The following is a 17,309-nucleotide window of genomic DNA, read 5'->3' on the forward strand; positions in this document are numbered from 1 at the left end:
TTCTTGTAAGAACTCCACCAAAAAATAAAATTTATTGGATATTTAATGAAATCATAAAATGTCTTTAGGCCTATAGAAAGTGCCATTCTTTTCCTTGCCTGTCCATATTTTCTAAGTTTCCAGTAAAGATTATGTATTACGTTCATAATAAGAAAAAAAACATTTATTTTTTGAAAGGAACAAATACTACTGAAGAATCAGCACAAGAAAATTGGATCAAGATAGCAAAATGCACAACCGCTTTTTCCTTCCCCTGCAATCACTTCAAGTGTCAAAAAAGATATCTTTTTAAAGGAGTAGATCTAGGAACCACTAAATATTTCCATTAGCAGAACAGAAATTGTTGGAAGCTCCTGGCAGATAAAAAGCAGGCAAGAATGGTTTGATAAGAGTAGAGGAAAACCTCAGCCTGCAAAAAGGCACAAGAGAAATATGTGTAGAAAGTAAACGCTGATGCAGAAGAAGCCCATTTTCAGAATGAGAAAAGAGCAGGGAAGCACTCCCGACTCAGAAGGCCATGGCCAGAGCAATTGCAAACTGTTTTACTGAATATGGGCCAGGCAGACCCTTTCCTCCCTTGAACACCAGGGAGTGGGCAGCAGCTAACTCTCAGTGTTGAGTGACCACCTGCCTCAGTGGTGGTGGTGCTGTGCTAGGAGAGTGTGGTGGTTGTGGACAGAAGGAAGGTTGAATTGCACTTCCCTTGGGGCCTTCTAAAAGGATATGGACAGGAATTTAAACAGGGCAGGTCAGTTTGCCTATAAAGGAAATAAATTACAGTTCTTCAGGGCTCTTGTTACTTTAGCATTGAGGCCATATGTATGTTTCAAAATGAAGTGTGACAACTGACACATTACACCACTCACACAGGCCCAGACCCCTATTCGCAGGAGAATTCTTGGGAGAAAGCAGGTCTACACAACTGCCATTACATATATCAATCAATCAATCCTTCAGTAATAAATATAAACTCAAGCTCAAGTATCAAAGTCAATTAAACAACAACAATCATGCTAAAAATAAACACAAAACTCTGAAGGAAACATAATTTCAGGAAAAGAAGAGAACTTTGGAATTTAAGGTTTAATTTATTTAATACCTTGAGAGTGCTGGGAGGCTTTTGCAGCCAAGAAAGAAGAACAGATTGCTACAGAGGAAGGACAGTCAGGGCAAGGCGGGCCTTCGGTAAATTAGCAGTATGACTGTTAAAATTTTAAAAACTAATGAAAGGTGTAAGTATTAATACAACCATGGCCAAATTACCGACATAATAAATGATGTTGAAGAGATATCCAAGAATGCAGAACGAGCACACACATACACACAAGCTTGCAAAGTATGAAGAGAGCATTTAACAGACACAGAAGGTCAATCCAAACAATGCAACAATCATCTACAGGAGTTTCAGAAGGAGATAACTGAGAAAATGAAAGGAATAAATACTTGTTTTAAATGTTAGAAGGAACTAACATTTAAACTATATAGAACCTGAAGAATGAACTAGCTCTCAGATTGAAAGGGCTCACTTAGTACTGACCAGGATGAATTTTTTAAAAAGGGAAAGCTGGTAAAATTTCAAGTTTCCAACAATAAAAATAAAATTCACAAAGCTTCTTATCTGTTATACAAAGGAATGAGATTGACAGAGACATTGTACCTTGCCACAGCAATGGTACACGAGAGAAGATAATGGACAAGTATCTTCCAAATTCCGAAGGAAAATGATTAGGGGCATAGAATTTTATGTATAAAAATTAAGAAAATAACTAGCATTATCTAGATATCTATTTTCTAAATTACTGAATTTATAGCCTCACTAGGTAATATACTGGGTTGAATTCATACATCTGAGATTAATACAAAATCTCCTTATGAAACTTATGATGTTATGTCTTCACTAAGAAAGTGAAATGGAAACTTTTAAAGAAAGAAATAAAAAGTGGAAGAGACAGGGAGACAGGGAGAAAGAGAGGAAGAAGAAAGGAAGGAAGGAGGAGGGGGAGGAGGGAGAGGAGGAAGAGAAAGAGGAGGAGGAGGAGGAAGAGGAGGAGGAGTATGGAAGAAGAAAGAACACCACCATCACACAAAGAGAAAGAAGCAGATTAGGACAGAGACATAGAGCAAGAGAAGGAGGAAGGGAGAAATTGATGTTTATGTTGTCAAATTCAAATCAAAAGCTGAAAAAATTCAGGTACATTCTCAAGAAGTTTCCAAGTTTCTTTACTTGCAGAACAGATGCTGAATTTTTTACGGAAAAAAACCTGTGAAGATGTTTATGAGACCCTATATATTGTCAACATACAACAGAAGTAGATCATTTCCATCACTGTAGAAAGTTCTAAAGGCTAGTATTATTTTTAGGACACTTAGCACAAATGCAAAGGTTAACTGGGCCTGTGTGAGCTGCTCTGACAACTACCCAATGTGATTGAGGTATCTAAGAAAAGATATGACTTACAGACAACCTAAAGTAACTCAGATTGGAGACTGTCTTCAACCATGACTTCTACTCGATGTCCTTGAAGTTTTAATTTATGTCATTATTGATACCGCAATTAATCAGAAGAGAAACCTAAATCAGAGTGATTAACTTACCCCAGGCAACTTATCTTATCAACTGCAGCTGAGTATCAAATTTCCTTTTTTCTATATACTAATTACTCCCAAAGTTCCAGGAATCCTGTCTGCATAAAACCTAACATAGGATCTCGCGCAGAAAATGTATTCAATAAATATCTGTTGCATCGATGATTACTGCAATGCAACATTGTAGCAATGCAATGAATGAATGAACAAATACATGGCAAGGCAGAGCTAGCAATAAAACAGACATAGGAGAACATGACTAACAGCCTCAGAAGTAAAACTGTAGCCATGAAATTGCTAAGGGTAGGCTGGAACTTCAAGCAGCCATTTCTCATCAAACTTGTGATGTTTCCCTTATGGTTTTCTGATTCATTCTCTTACCCACTTAATTAATGCTGGTATCTTTCTGTTTTTTTTTACCATTTTACTTTATCCGAACATAAAGGCTACACTACCCACTGTCTCATCCCCACCTCCGTTTAAACCAAACCTCCTGGACCATACTTAATTCCACTTCCTTGGACTTCTTTGCCTGACCACAGAGTTTCCATTCAGTGCTTAGATTTAAGTAAAGGCTCTGTGTATCCTATCCACAAAGACTTGCTCCAATGCCAAAGAAGTTACTCTCCAACCTCAACAAAGAAGGGAATGAATTTAGTATTGATGGATATTGTAGTACGAGAGAGAAGGAATCATCACTAAAAGTTCAAATTTCTAAAATTTTGCACTGTGCTGTCTGCTTAGTTTTCTCTAGAAGCTATAATGGAAACTGCCAACCAGCCTTTTCTGATATTTTTTCTTACTCCATGCCCAACTCCACAATCAAACTGAACACTCTTTGAGCTGTGTTCATTACTTACAGGAGATTCGCTGACTCCAAAGATGTCTCTGACATCCCTGACGGATTGCTTGTTCTTCTTCCGCATGGTTTGAGTGTAGGTATTATACCTCTTTTTCACTGCAGCTGCTTGGGTTCGAGTCAATGTAGACAGCAAGGCTTTGCCGTCTTCCTCTTCATCACCTGAGATCAGTGTTGATAAACCCACATCTTGCAGCCACTCTGCTTCCAGTTCTCCTTCTGTAAAAGAACATTACCAAGATTAGAATATGTTCTGTATGATTGGATGACACGTGTATCCACAGGTCTGTGCGTATCAGACAAGAAATATCAGTAAACAATACAAGACTATCTTTTTTTATACGGATTTATAGGAAAGAATATTATAACAAATGAAAATTCTGTATTGTATTTTTTAAATAAGTCAAATTTTCTAGGAGAGTAAGGTAATTGGCGGACTTGGTAAGGTCATTTTCCTTGCCAGAGAGTTAAATATAAGCCACATCTGGACTACCAATTTCAAAAAATGATGAAAAATGAATATTTAAACTGAAACCATGGTAGAACAGACACAATTTAATGGAACACAAAAGGGTTCTTCAATCACTCAAATGCAGGTTCAATCCCAGTGTCACCCACCATTTACTAGCCGAATGATTTTGGTAAGTTTTAAGATATTTCTAGGCCTCATGTCCTTTCACTAAAATAAGTGTAGTGAATTCACATAATTTGATGTTGCCTCAGTATCCATTTGAATGTAGGTTTAACTTTCTCATACGAGAAGCAGGGCTTAGTCACTCTTGACAGTGTCCAGTTCTCTACCTCCTCCCAGTTCTTCCATGTGGTCAATCCAGACATCTGCCCTATGCAGCCATCTCCTGGTGACCACCTCCATATGGGACAGCTGGATGCAACCTCCTTGACTCACCCCATGGACCCCCATACCCCACATGCGCTGTGTGGACATGCTGCAGTGACTACCTGTCTGTCACAGTGTGACTCCATGGAACGTGTGCCTGCTTGCTTAACCCACCAAGTAGAACTCCCCACTGGAAACCTGCTTGGGTAACACCCTGGGCCCCACAGGTGGCCTCCCCTCACCCCCCACCTGCTGGTTGGGTGGGAGTGTCCCGGGAGGGGTTTCGCTGTCTTCTTTCTGGAATCTGTGAGTAACACGCTGGCTCTGGTATTTCATGCATTGGGTTGAGTTGCCTCTTCTGTGTCTCCCTGACCAACACACCTGAGCCTAACTTCTCTCCTGGACGGGGCTCTCCTAAAGACTGGCTACCTTGGTAGGAATAAACTGGATACAGGTCAGACAAGAGCCAGAGGGTGTCTACCAGTAAAAACAAATTTCCTTAGAGAGGGACACCTGGTCATGCGTCAGACCCTTGGGCATTAGGCTGTCTGCCAGGATCAAGAAGTGTCCTGTGAAAGGCACAGTGTAAACATCCATGACCGAATACCCTGGAGCCCGGCAGGACAGGGATAGAGTTTGTAGCCACTCTCCGGAGAGAGACCTCAAGACCAAATTTGGGAAATTACAATGGGGGTAATAGCAACAGAAGTATTAGGTAGCTACGAGGATTATGAGTTTTGTTTTTTTCATCAATGGATTTATGACAGATGACAAACAACCCAAAACAAAGCAGGTATTCAACTGACGTTCGTTCTCCTACTTTTTTCCTTATTCTGAACATTAGAAAATCATTTCTTTTTTTTGGAGAGCAGTTCAAAAACCTAAAATTCATCAAAGAGAATCAACTGCTATTGTAAACTATATATATAGAAATACAAGGAATTCAGAATAACAATGTCCTATAACAGAATACCCACTACACATACATTTCTGGGCACTACGCGCAACAGGCAAAACCCGAATGCGGGTGGTTTAAACAGTAGATTAGACTAATTTGTAAACCGCGTGTCATAGCATCGTTCTGGGAGCACTGCACTCTGTTTACACTATTGCATCACTGGTACATAAACAAAGCCTTCTAATGTACTCTACAGGTCCAGTTTCCAGCTAGGCAAATATTTTATTTGCTATCCTGTTTTTATTATTCATTTGCTCTGTAAATTGTCCCTTTAACAGAAAATAAAAGGTGAATTTATAATTGGTATCTCTAATCTAACGTAATAATTCTTTAAGATTTGTGAGTTATGAAGTCCTCCTTTACTTCAGCATGAGATAAGATTTTCATTTTTGAAGACAAAATGTACAATTATAGTTTAATATTTAAGTTCTAAAAACTGGATTTTCCCCTCCACCTCTATAAGGAACTATGAAAGAGTGAGAGAAGAAGTCATTGGTAGGACTAGAGTTAACGTAAACTAGGGGTGAGAAAGGTCTAAATCCTCAGATTCAAATTGCAGCACACGTGGAATATATGTTTTCCGTAGGTGAGAATGTCTGCGGCAGACACCCATGTCAGTCTGTTTGTTTGCTGAATTAAGGACAATGCAATCCTGTTTGTTATCCAGCTGCCAACTGTATAACCTCCGCAGAAAGTACTCCTTTTGATTCCAGTTCCATGTATCTGTGTATTCAATATCTACTTGGCTCTAACGATCATATGTCATACTCAACATGTTCAAACCTGAGCTCATATTCTTCATTGCCAACTCTAGGCTTCTTTCAGGATTTCATGTTTCAATAAATGAAACCCACCATCCATGTAATTAGGGAAGAAAGTAACCCAGGAGACATTCCTGGCATCGCCCTCTGTTTTACACATCAATTCTGACACATCAACAAGATCTTTGGACATTACCTCCTTATTATTTCTCAGAGTTGTCCACCTTCCTTTATCTCTTCTGCTGTGACCCTGGTCAGAGCTACCATCATCTCTCACCTGGACCGCTGCAGTAAGACTCCCATCAATTCCTCCCACAGCCATTCTTGGTCCCTTCCCAACCCATTTTTCATATTGTAACTAAATTAGTCCTTTCAAATGCAGATAAAAATAATGCTAGTTTTTTTCCTTGCTGTTGGAATTAAGAAGAAAACCCTTGACATGGCCTACAAGGTATGAAGCTGCTTACCCTCTGGACACACTCATGCCATGCTCTCCTCACCCACTGTTCTCCAGTATTGCTGGAATGCTCTTTTTAAATACATATGGAACCTTGACCAACACAGACTATATTCTAGGCCATAAAATAAATCTAAATAAATTTCAAAGATTGACACTTACATACTATGCTACTTAACCATAACACAATTTACCTAGAAACCAATAACAAGATGTCTAGAAAATCCACAAATATTTGGAAATTAAGAAATACACAAGAAAAATGAGAAAACATTTAAAAATGAATAAAATATAACACATCAAAATTTGTGGGATGGAGTAAAAGCAATGTTTACAGGAAACTGTTCATATCCAAAAAGATGAAAGACTTAAAATCAATGGTAATTGTTTTTTAACACAAGGAAAAATGTTCAACATCACTAGTCATCGGTGAAATGTAATTACAACCATAATGAGAGACCCCCACACATCCACTAGAATAGCTCATATTAAGAGGACTGATAACATCAAATGTTGCCAGAATGTTGAAGTGCAACTGTCTGTCCAGTGTTGTGGGAAAGGGTGTAAAATGGTACAACTACTTTGGAAAAATGCCAGCAGTTTCTTATGTGGTTACACACATTCTATGGAAAATACATATATCCAAGAGAAAGAAAAACATCTCCACAAAAAGATTTTCACAAGATTGCTCATAGCAGCATTAATCATCATAATCGAAATTGTAAACAATCCACAAGTCCATTTAAAAGTACATGGATGGGCTAGGCAAGGTGGCTGATGCCTGAAATCCTAGCACTCTGGGAGGCCAAGGTAGGAGGATCACTTGAAGTCAGGAGTTCAAGACCAGCCCGAGCAAAAGCGAGACTCTGTCTCTAAATAGAAAAAATTAGCCAGGCATAGTGGCATGTGCCTATAGTCCCAGCTACTCAGCAGGCTGAGGCAGGAGGATCTCTTGAGCTCAGGAGTTGAGGCTGTAGTGAGCTATGATGAAGCCACTGAGCTCTACCCAGGTGACAGAGTGAGACCCTGTCTCAAAAAAAAAAAAAAGAAAAGAAAAGTACATGGATAAACAAATTGTGGTACATTCATACAAGGGACTATTACTATTATGGATCGAATTATGTCCCCCCAAAAATATGTTGAAATCTTAAACCCTGGTATCTATAAATATAATCTTATTTGGAAATAGGGTCTTGGCAGATGTAATTAAGCTATAAATTGAGATGAGGTAATATGTTAATCGAGTGGGTCCTTAATCCAATGTAACTGGTGTCTTTTAAGAAGAGGAGAAGAGACACAAACAGAGAGCACACTATGTAACTAAGGAGGCGGAGAATAGCATGACATGGTGTCAAAAGCCAAGGAACACCAAGGATGGCAAACAACACCAGAAGCTAAGAGAAATGCAGGGACCAATTCTCCCCTAAAATCTTATGAGAGAGCATAGCCCTGCTGACACTTTGACTTTGGACTTCTAGCCTCCAGAACTGTGAGAGAATAAATTTCTATCGTTTTAGCTATCTATCAGCTTTGTTATGGCAGCTCGTAAACTTATACAAACTACTCGATAATAAAAAGGAATGAACAATTGATACACTACGAATCTCAAAAACGCCATGTTCAGTGAAAGGAGCCAAACCCCAGACCAATCTCTGGTGCACAAACATCAGAACCACGGCTGCCCCAGGCCGGCATGTCTTTGGGAGGGAGGAGACTGACTGGGAAACAGCACCAGGAGCTATTCTGGATGGACTGAAACGTTACCCATCTTGACAGGTGTGAGGTTGTAAGAGTGCATAGATTTGTCAAAGCTCACTGAATTGTACAGTCAGATCTGTTCAAATGCTTCAGGGAAAAATACCTGTAAATAAGTAATAAACTCTACTTAGTAGGTCTGTTTTTTTGTATCAGTTTAGGCTAACAAACCTGGAGATATTTTCTGTGTGTTCTAGGTGTGAGCAAATGAGTAACCAGATGGCAGATGGTGGGAGGCAGGTTTCTCTCTATTGGAGAAGGGAGTTACAAATATGGAAGGAGGGAAGACAGCAAGAAAACCTGTGGTGTTGGATAGAAATTGGAGGCTATTGTTGTGACTCATGGTTTTCCAGATGGGCAACTGGCTGGATAGTAAAAAAAAGGGGGTAGAGGATGAGAGGCATCTTCCGTTATGTGCCTTCCTGTCTTTCTGTATCTGAAAAGGCAAAGTGTAAGAAGTAACAAGAGTAAGGACACACTCCACTGATGGGAGACGGTTCCCTGGAGTGAATTCTCATTAAATGTGCGATGGGGCTTTTTATTTTATTTCTGGTAGTGTAGGACGTCACATACTAATTGTGGCACATCTAAGTGATTACTTCTTAGTCCTGAGAAAGACAGACATATAGATAAGGGAATGAAAAATGAGAAGATATTTTAAAGTTTCAGATTATCTTAGTAGTTATCTTGAGGTTAATCACTGCCGAATGAAAATATTCTTAGGAGCAAATGACCTTTAGTCTTTTCTGGATGTCTTATATATCCAGGGCCTGGAAGAAATGATGTATGGTTCTATAATACCAACCAGGTGAGCAGTTTAGCTCTTTTTAAAGAGAACTAAGGACAATTATACTGCTTTTTGACTTTTGGGTATTTTTTTTTTTTTTTTACCCAGTCTTCAGCCTTCTTCTATTTAGTTTCACTGAAAACCAGAATATTTTACATGGCTTTTATTTGGTAGAGTACAACACAGTCTAATACAATACTACCAGTAAATGCTTTAAAGTGAACATTTTTCTCCAAAATTACACTGGCAAAATTTATCTCTCTTTCTCTGTCTCTTTTTGGTAATTAACAGTCAAGTGTACAAATAGAAAAGCCGTCAAAATGAGAACACTCAATCTGTCTGATGACAAGCCATCAGCATCACACAGACAGGCACGGCATCCCTAAGCAGTGACACATACGGGATCAATCTGGAGTTTGTTGAGGCTCAGCCCTCCTTGCAGTTATGTCACCTTGGATAAGAGTCACCCTGAGCCAGGACAGCAGCTATTAATCAGTGGGAATAGGCGGTTGATCTGCTGAATTCTAAGGATTCGCTGGTTAAACTACTAGTGGGATGATTTCTGCCTATCGGGAGAGTCAGAGAGAACTCACAGAGAAAGTCAGTCGGCACATAGGAAACAAAGCTAGCACCTTACCATCCACAGGCTTGGGCTCAGCAGGCGGCTCTTCCTGCCCGCCCATGCTGCTCTCTCTAATGCTTTCTATTTCCCGCCAGAAATCTTCCATGGACGCGCTGTCCACGGACACCTGCGAGTTGGAGCGGCTGAACACGGGGGGATGCAGGGATTCGTTGGAGAGCATCCTGTTAATCCGGCGGCAGCGAGGAATGGATTTTCTGAGGAAAGAATAATATCTGTGAGTGAAAACGGGTGTCTTTACATTATTAAGTCACAAAATTAAACTTCAGTTTAAAATCGATGACATGGCATTAGCGTGGCAGAGAGGGATGTGAGGGAATCATCTCCATTCGGTGGTGGCCCTTTTAAAAAAATTCTCTATACTTCATAATGACGCTGTGGCCATGAGAATTAACATGAAAACATTTTTTGTAAGTTTTACACACTCATAAAATGCAAAGTTATTTGTATTAGTCAAAACATGTATGATGAAAGCTTGCTTCTGTAAAGTACCTAAGATGTTGACAGAGGGGTGTAAAAGTTGACTGCTCACACCCATTAGGGTGGTTATTATTTTTTAAAAAACAGAATATAACGAGTGTTGGTGAAGATGTGGAGGAAACAGAACTCTTGCGCACTATTGGTGGAAGTGTAAAATGATACAGTCTCTTTAGAAAACGGTATGGTGGTTCCTCAAAAAATTAAAAATAGAACTACCATAAGATGCAGCCATTCCATTTCTGGATATATACCCAAAACCATTGAAAGCAAGGTCTCAAAAAGAAATATTCATACATTCATGTTCATTACAGCATGATTCACAGTAGTCAAAACACAGAAGCAACCCAACTGTCCATCAATGGACAAGTGGATGAGCAAAATGTGATATAAACAATGAAATATCATTCAGCCTTTAAAAGGAGGGAAATTCTGGCACATGCTACAACAGAGACGAGCCTTGAGGACATTGTGCTTCATGAAATAAGCCAGTCATAAACAGATAAATACATACGATTCCATTTATATGAGGAACTGAGAGTAGTCAAATTCACAGAGACAGTAGAACGGCGGTTGCCAGGGGCTGGCAGTGGGGAGGAGGAATGGGGAGTTCTGAGATGGGCAGAGTTTCAATTTTGCAAGATGAAAACAGCACTGGAGATGGATGACGCTGATGGCTGCACAACATTATGAATATAGTTAATACCACTGAACCGTACACTTAAAAATGGTTAAGAAGATAAATTTTGTAATACCTATTTATCAAATTTTTTTTTAAATTGAAAAAGATACATTTTTTTTTTAAGATTAGCTGCTGAAATTCTGAGATAGTGAGGGGAGATAAATCTGTAACATTAAGTGGAAAAACCTACATTACGATAGGGAAGCAGAACATCAACCTGAAGCACGGAGACCCACGGAGAGTCGGGGAGAACTGGACGGCCACTAAGGGGGCGTCCGACCACTGCCAGGGCAGCGGGGGCTCCTGTGCTCACTCACCACCTATCGGCACCACTGTCGATCTAGGACACAGAGCAGAGCGGGGAGCAGCTCCAGGGGGCGCTTTCCTCAGGGGGCTGCTCCAAGGACTCAGTGAATTAACATGTAAAGCATTCAGAACATAAAAATATTCCATAAATGTTTGTTTAACACAGCAAGAGACACAGGAGGGCAGATAGATGCCAAAATGTTTGGATTCCAGGAGATTTAGATCTCTCATCGTAAAAACATAGAAATAAAACAAAATATTTGACTTCCATGATGTACAACTGGCAAATATTACATTTCCTATGAGCAGAATGTTTGATTAACTAGAACACTCTGGGCTCCAACCATGGAGATTAACTGAGTTACTGCATGCAGTAAAAGCTTCTGTTCTCGTTCTTACTTGTTCTTTTCTTTTTTAATTTTCAAATTTGGTGTGGGTTGGACCCTTTCAAAGAACCTCTTCTCCATGGGTTCAGGTGGAATTGAACAAAAACACTGAAACTATCTCTTAACCGATGTATGGTCTGAGCTGTTTCACTCAAAATGAGAAGTCCCAGGTGGAAAGAGGTAAGCAGAGCAATGGCACAGTATGGTCACTGTGGCATTATGAGTCACCTAGGACAATTACATTTTGATATGCAGAGCCGCAGTGGGGTGTTATCAAATTTAGCCATGGCCTATGGCATATGTAAAGCACACTTATCTGTATGGGAGTGCAAAATGAGAGGGGAAATAATGCTTCCGTAAGACAAAAAAAATTTCCATTTGCTCATCTGCTCTACACCTCTAGGAATCCTTCTGGTTTTCTAAATCACCCTTAGTAGAAATTTCTGGAATTTTCTCATTGATCCTTTCATGGTACCTGACTATAAGAATAGTTCTAGTTTTGAACATGAATTGACAGCAAGATAGCCAATTTATTTTTTTAAAATCAAAGCCCTTTAGGAAAATATGAAATATCCACTTTTTTAAATGTGTTGTATGATAAAAAAGAATTTTAGGCATTGTCTGATAATTGGGTGGTAAGAGTTTTTCACCGAATTCTTTATAGTTTAACAAGACAGACACCTTTAAGTGATTGAAATTTCTATGAAATCGACAAGATACCAAGATGGTTACTGCCCCTTTTATTATTTTTAGGCTTCCAAGACTCTTTTTGCCTTTTGCAATAAGACTAATACTGGAGACCACTAGCAAATTCATACAGTACTAGTATATAAACATCTACTTCTTGTAAAACTGAAATCAGTTACCACTGCTCACACAGCCTAATGCTGTCCATGTACTATATTCAGAAAAAGTATATGGATACCCAAAACTTTTACCAATTCTAGATTTTTAAGGTTAATTTCTTTAAGAAATGAATATGCTTGACTGACTTGTTAAAAAAAAAAACACCAACTTACAGTCATTACAGCAGACACGGACCACATTTTAAAAAAATTATAACACAGTATAAGTGTAACCATTTAATATATAATTGTATAAAGCAAAAATGGAAGGTCTTCTCCTTCCATCTGCAGCAAATCAATATTGTTCTATAAACTGCTTTATTTTCTTGGCTCAGAAACATGCATAGACATTTTTTCCATGCCAATACAGTGACAGCACATCAACGGCTGCAGAGAGTTGTATAATTTATCTTAGAAATTAAGCAAACACGCAGATATAGCCAAGTGCCGAAAATGTTTGAAGTGAGAAATGTGGGAAATAGTAAGTGAATTGAAGACATGTTTAGGGCTAATAATGATAACTTGAATTACAGTATACAGTTTCTTATTCATGCAAAGGGGATATTGGTGGAATCTCAGAGGAGAAACCGTCACAAAACTCTGCTGGGGGGAGGCAGAACGGATGTGCAATTCCTTGGTCATGAGCAGTTGAGTAACACACTGGTTTCATCTGAGACAAACCACCCAGAGAATCCCTTAATTGCAATGATAAAAAAATTTTTTGGCAAAGAAGTCGACAACATTTTTGGGATAAGCACATTTGGAAGAGCTCTCATTTTTTTAGCTAGGAGTCCAAATATTCCCCACCACATCCCAGGGTGGAGTACACACCATGATCTTCCATTATTGAAACATTATGTAATTCTGACCCTCCTTAGGCCCATTCAGCAGTGCGATGAGACTTAATCTGAAGCTTCATACATTACCATATTAGGAGAAAACAGAGTTTAGCCTTCATCAGCTTTTTTTCTTTCCCCCCAGAAAGTGACACCAGAAAAATATAACATGAAAAACAGAATGCAACTGTGTTACACAGAAACTTTTACTGGGAAAACACCACTAAGTTTAAAATTAAATTTTAAGTGTATGATAATTAACATAAATTCAAAATGGCATTTAAAAAAAAGAAAAGATTTTATTATCTCATTTTTCTTCCATTTTTTAAGCTATAACTTATATTATCTTTTAGTAGATTCCAGAGATCTATAACTTATTACTATCCATATTGAATTATAATAGTATTTCACAACTTCACAACAATGTAAATTATAAATTATACTTACAAAGTATAATTCTCCTTCTACCCTTTATATTACTGTTGTCATATGTGTTGCTTTCTCACGTGTTTGCATCTTTCAATAGTTATTGTTGTAAATTTAAAATAGTCAATAATCTCTTAAAAAATGAAATAAGTAGTCTTTGCTATTTATCCCTTCTGGTGTTCTTCATTCCTTCCACATGTCTGTGTGTCCACAGGGGTCATATCCCCTGAGCTTTGAGAATTTCAACATTTCTCTCTCATTCTTTAGCATTTTTTGTACTGTGGATCTGCTGGCCACAAATTACCTCAGGTTTCATTCTGAATATGTCTTTTTGTTTTTTTGAGACAAAGTCTCGCTCTGTTGCCCAGGCTAGAGTGCTGTGGAGTCAGCCTAGTTCACAGCAACCTCAAACTCCTGGGCTTAAGCAATCCTTCTGCCTCAGCCTCCTGAGTAGCTGGGCCTACAGGCATGCGCCACCATGCCCAGCTAATTATTTTTTCTATATATATTTTTAGCTGTCCATATAATTTCTTCCTATTTTTAGTAGAGACGGGGTCTCGCTCTTGCTCAGGCTCGTCTTGAACTCCTGACCTCGAGTGATCCTCCCGCCTCGGCCTCCCAGAGTGCTAGGATTAGAGACGTGAGCCACTGCGCCTGGCCTCTGAGTGTGTCTTTATTTTCATTTTGACAGATCTTTTTACTGGCCATATTTAAACTGCTGTTTAAGTCCTTTTAGAGAAGTCATTCCACTGCCTTGTGGACTCCTGATTCTGAGGAGACGTCAGTTACAAATCTTGTTGGTGTTCTTCTAAATATAATGTCTGTTTTCTCTAGCTGCTCTTAATACATTTTCTCCTTATCTTTTTTATTAGTTTGAAATGATATGCCTAGATTGTGGTTTCCTTTTTATTTATTCTGCTTCAAGTTTTACTGAACTTCTTGAACCTGTGGGTTGATGTCTTTCATCAATTTGGGGATATTCTTACCCATTTTCTCTTCAAACATTTCTTCTGTCCCAATCTCTCTCTCCTCTCCTCCTGGAATTCCAACACCATGACTGTCAGGCCATTTGATATTTCCCAGATTTCCTCTACAATGTGCTTTGCTTTTCCCCCTACTTTTTCTTAGTGCTTCAGTTAAAGGATTTCTGCTGCTGCTCAGTCCATCCAATGAATGCTTCCATTCCAATATTGTGTTTTTTCATATCAAGAATATCCAATTAGTTATTTTTAGAGATTCCATTTATCTGTTAACATTATCCATACATTTTATCCCTTTTTGACTATCCTCTAATTCCTTTAACATATTTATCATTGTTATGTGAAAGTTCTTGTCTCTTAACAGCAACATCTGTGCTGTCAATGTATCTGGTAATACTGATTTAAAAACAGTCAATTGTTCGTGAGTCACATTTTCCTTTGTTTTTACATACTGCATAACTTTTTGTTAGATGGCAGACGTTGTTTTTAAAAGAACTCTACAAACTGGAGTAAGTAAGAGCTTCCCCCAGAAAGGGCAGATCACTTCAACCCAGTCTGGAGTTGAGCTGGGGCTGGGCTGGGCTGCAACTTTAGTTTGTTTTAGTTTACCTCTGGTTTCAAATGCTTCAAGGGCACAATCTGTCCTGTGTGCCTGCAAGTTCTTCCCACTAACTCAGCTTTGAGATAAACACCATGGATTATAAAAATCTCTCTCTGTTTCAGAGCCTGATCCCCTGTGTTGCTGGGCTCACAGCAGAATTCCCAGGGGGGATAATTATTGAGTGGAGAGAATTAGCTCTGCATTTGGGGCTTCTACAAATTCCAATCTGTTGTGCTGGTGCTATTATCAGTCCCACTGGCGTGTCCTTATCCCAGTAGAGCCCCTCTACCCAGACAGGTGTGATGTTCTGCACAGAAGGACACAAACTCAGGGAGCAGACATGCCCAGGGAGGGAAATGACCAATGGGTGCTGCTCACCTAGGAAGAATTCTTCCTTCCCCAGAACTTAGCTCCCATATACTTCTTTGTATCCACAGCTCTCCAATATAGTTTCTGTTGTTGCTGTTGTTTTGAGATATAGTCTCGCTCTGTTGCCCCGGCTACAGTGCAGGGGCATCATCACAGTTCCCTGCAACCTCACACTCCTGGGCTCAAGCAATCCTCTTGCCTCAGCCTGCCGAGTAGCTGGGATTACAGGCACGTGCCACCATGCCCAGTTACTTTTTCTATTTTTTGTAGAGATGAGGTCTCGCTCTTACTCAGGCTAGTCTCAAATTCCTGGCCTCAAGCATTCCTCCTGCCTCCTTGGCCTCCCAGAGTGCTAGGATTACAGGTTTGAGCCATTGTGCCCAGCATAGTTTTTAAAAATATATAATTTCTACATCTGTTCTTTTTTTCTCTAGTTGTTACAGTGAGAATGAAAGTCTATCACAAACTAGTCTACATCCTAACTGGAAGTGGAACTCCCACACAACATTGTAAACATATCAGATCTTTTTTTAAAGTTGTATTCGTTTATGCACAACTTGCTTTGTCTAATCACAAGTTTAGTTACTGAGTATATTCCAAAAATATTTTTTAGCCAGGCACTGTTGTTTGCATCTGTAATCCCAGCTACTCAGAAGGCTGAGGCAGGAGGATTGCTCGAGCCCAGGAGTTCCAGCCTGCAGTGAGCTGTGATCACGCTATTGCACTCCAGCCTGGGTGACAAAGCAAGATCTCCCCTGTCTCTAAAATAATAATTTTAATAATAATAATAATTTTTAAAGACATATTTCTTGTGAAGAAATACTCTATGGAACCTTATTTTCTCTTATTTTATGGAGAATTTCATATGACAATTTACTGTCCTACACATTGCATCAGTTGATCCTTCATTAACCCCATGACGTAGTCAAAGCCAGTATTGTATGTTTCATTATATGATGAGAAAGAGAGTTACTGAGAGTAAAATGGGGACAGGTAGCTTCCCATTGCAACTCTAGTTACATGTGACTTCTTTACTAAGACTTCAAAGCGCAGCACATTCTGTCCTTGAACTTCTTCATTAGCTTCACCTTCACCTTACACCACTCTCCCCTGGCATTAGCACGAGGCGTGCAAATCTTTTCTCTGTTTCTCTAAAAGCCAAGCTCTTTCTTCCCTTAGGAAATTTGCTCTTTCTTTTCTGTTCTGCCTGGAACATTCTTCCCCAGCTATTTCCGCAGCAAGATGCTTCTCATCATTCAGTTCCCAATCCAGACGCCACCTCCTCGGGGGTCCTAGCCTGGCCACCCTAATGTAGCGTTCCCCCGATTACCCAGCTCTCAGCTGTGTTTCCTTCTTCTCATTCATCAATAACATACCCTTTATTTATTTGTTTGCTTACTTCATTTTGGGGGCTCTGTTTTCCCACTAGAATAGAGAGTAATCACGCCTGTCTCATTCACACAGCGTCTGGGAAATCACAGGATCTCAGAAATATCTGCCGAATAAATGACTAGTGACGGTGGGGCCAGGCTGTGAATTCATCCCGTTTCAATCCTGTTCAAATGCTCTCCCTACAGTAATCCTTCTTAATTGCAAAAGTCTCCACAAGCATTTGTGTATCTGCTCATAGCTATACACATTTTTCTATCAAAGAAGGAATATAATGTAGTGATTTAGAGAAAAAAACTGAAGCCAGCTCCCAGGTTCAAATGCAGGCTCTGCCACTCCTTAACTTTATAACCTTGAGCAAACTATTAAAC

General features: G+C 39.3%; 1 protein-coding gene across 5 annotated transcripts in view; it reads right to left on the reverse strand.

The window, feature by feature from the left end:
• Nucleotides 1-17,309, reverse strand: part of ARHGAP28 (Rho GTPase activating protein 28) — a 168,130-nt gene that overhangs the window by 57,625 nt on the left and 93,196 nt on the right. For 4 of the 5 annotated variants that reach the window (XM_045527372.1, XM_045527374.1, XM_045527373.1 and 1 more), the window contains exons 2-3: nucleotides 9,639-9,838; nucleotides 3,447-3,664 (exon numbers count right to left, since the gene is read on the reverse strand). In XM_045527372.1, coding sequence (XP_045383328.1) covers nucleotides 3,447-3,664; nucleotides 9,639-9,838 — 418 coding nt within the window. Of the gene's footprint in view, nucleotides 1-3,446; nucleotides 3,665-9,638; nucleotides 9,839-10,632; nucleotides 10,638-17,309 lie in introns of those variants that run through there. The other variant, XM_045527376.1, reaches the window with a different exon arrangement.

Source organism: Lemur catta, chromosome 16 (genome assembly GCF_020740605.2).
Source record: "Lemur catta isolate mLemCat1 chromosome 16, mLemCat1.pri, whole genome shotgun sequence".
In the NCBI taxonomy this organism is placed as follows: Eukaryota; Metazoa; Chordata; class Mammalia; order Primates; family Lemuridae; genus Lemur; species Lemur catta.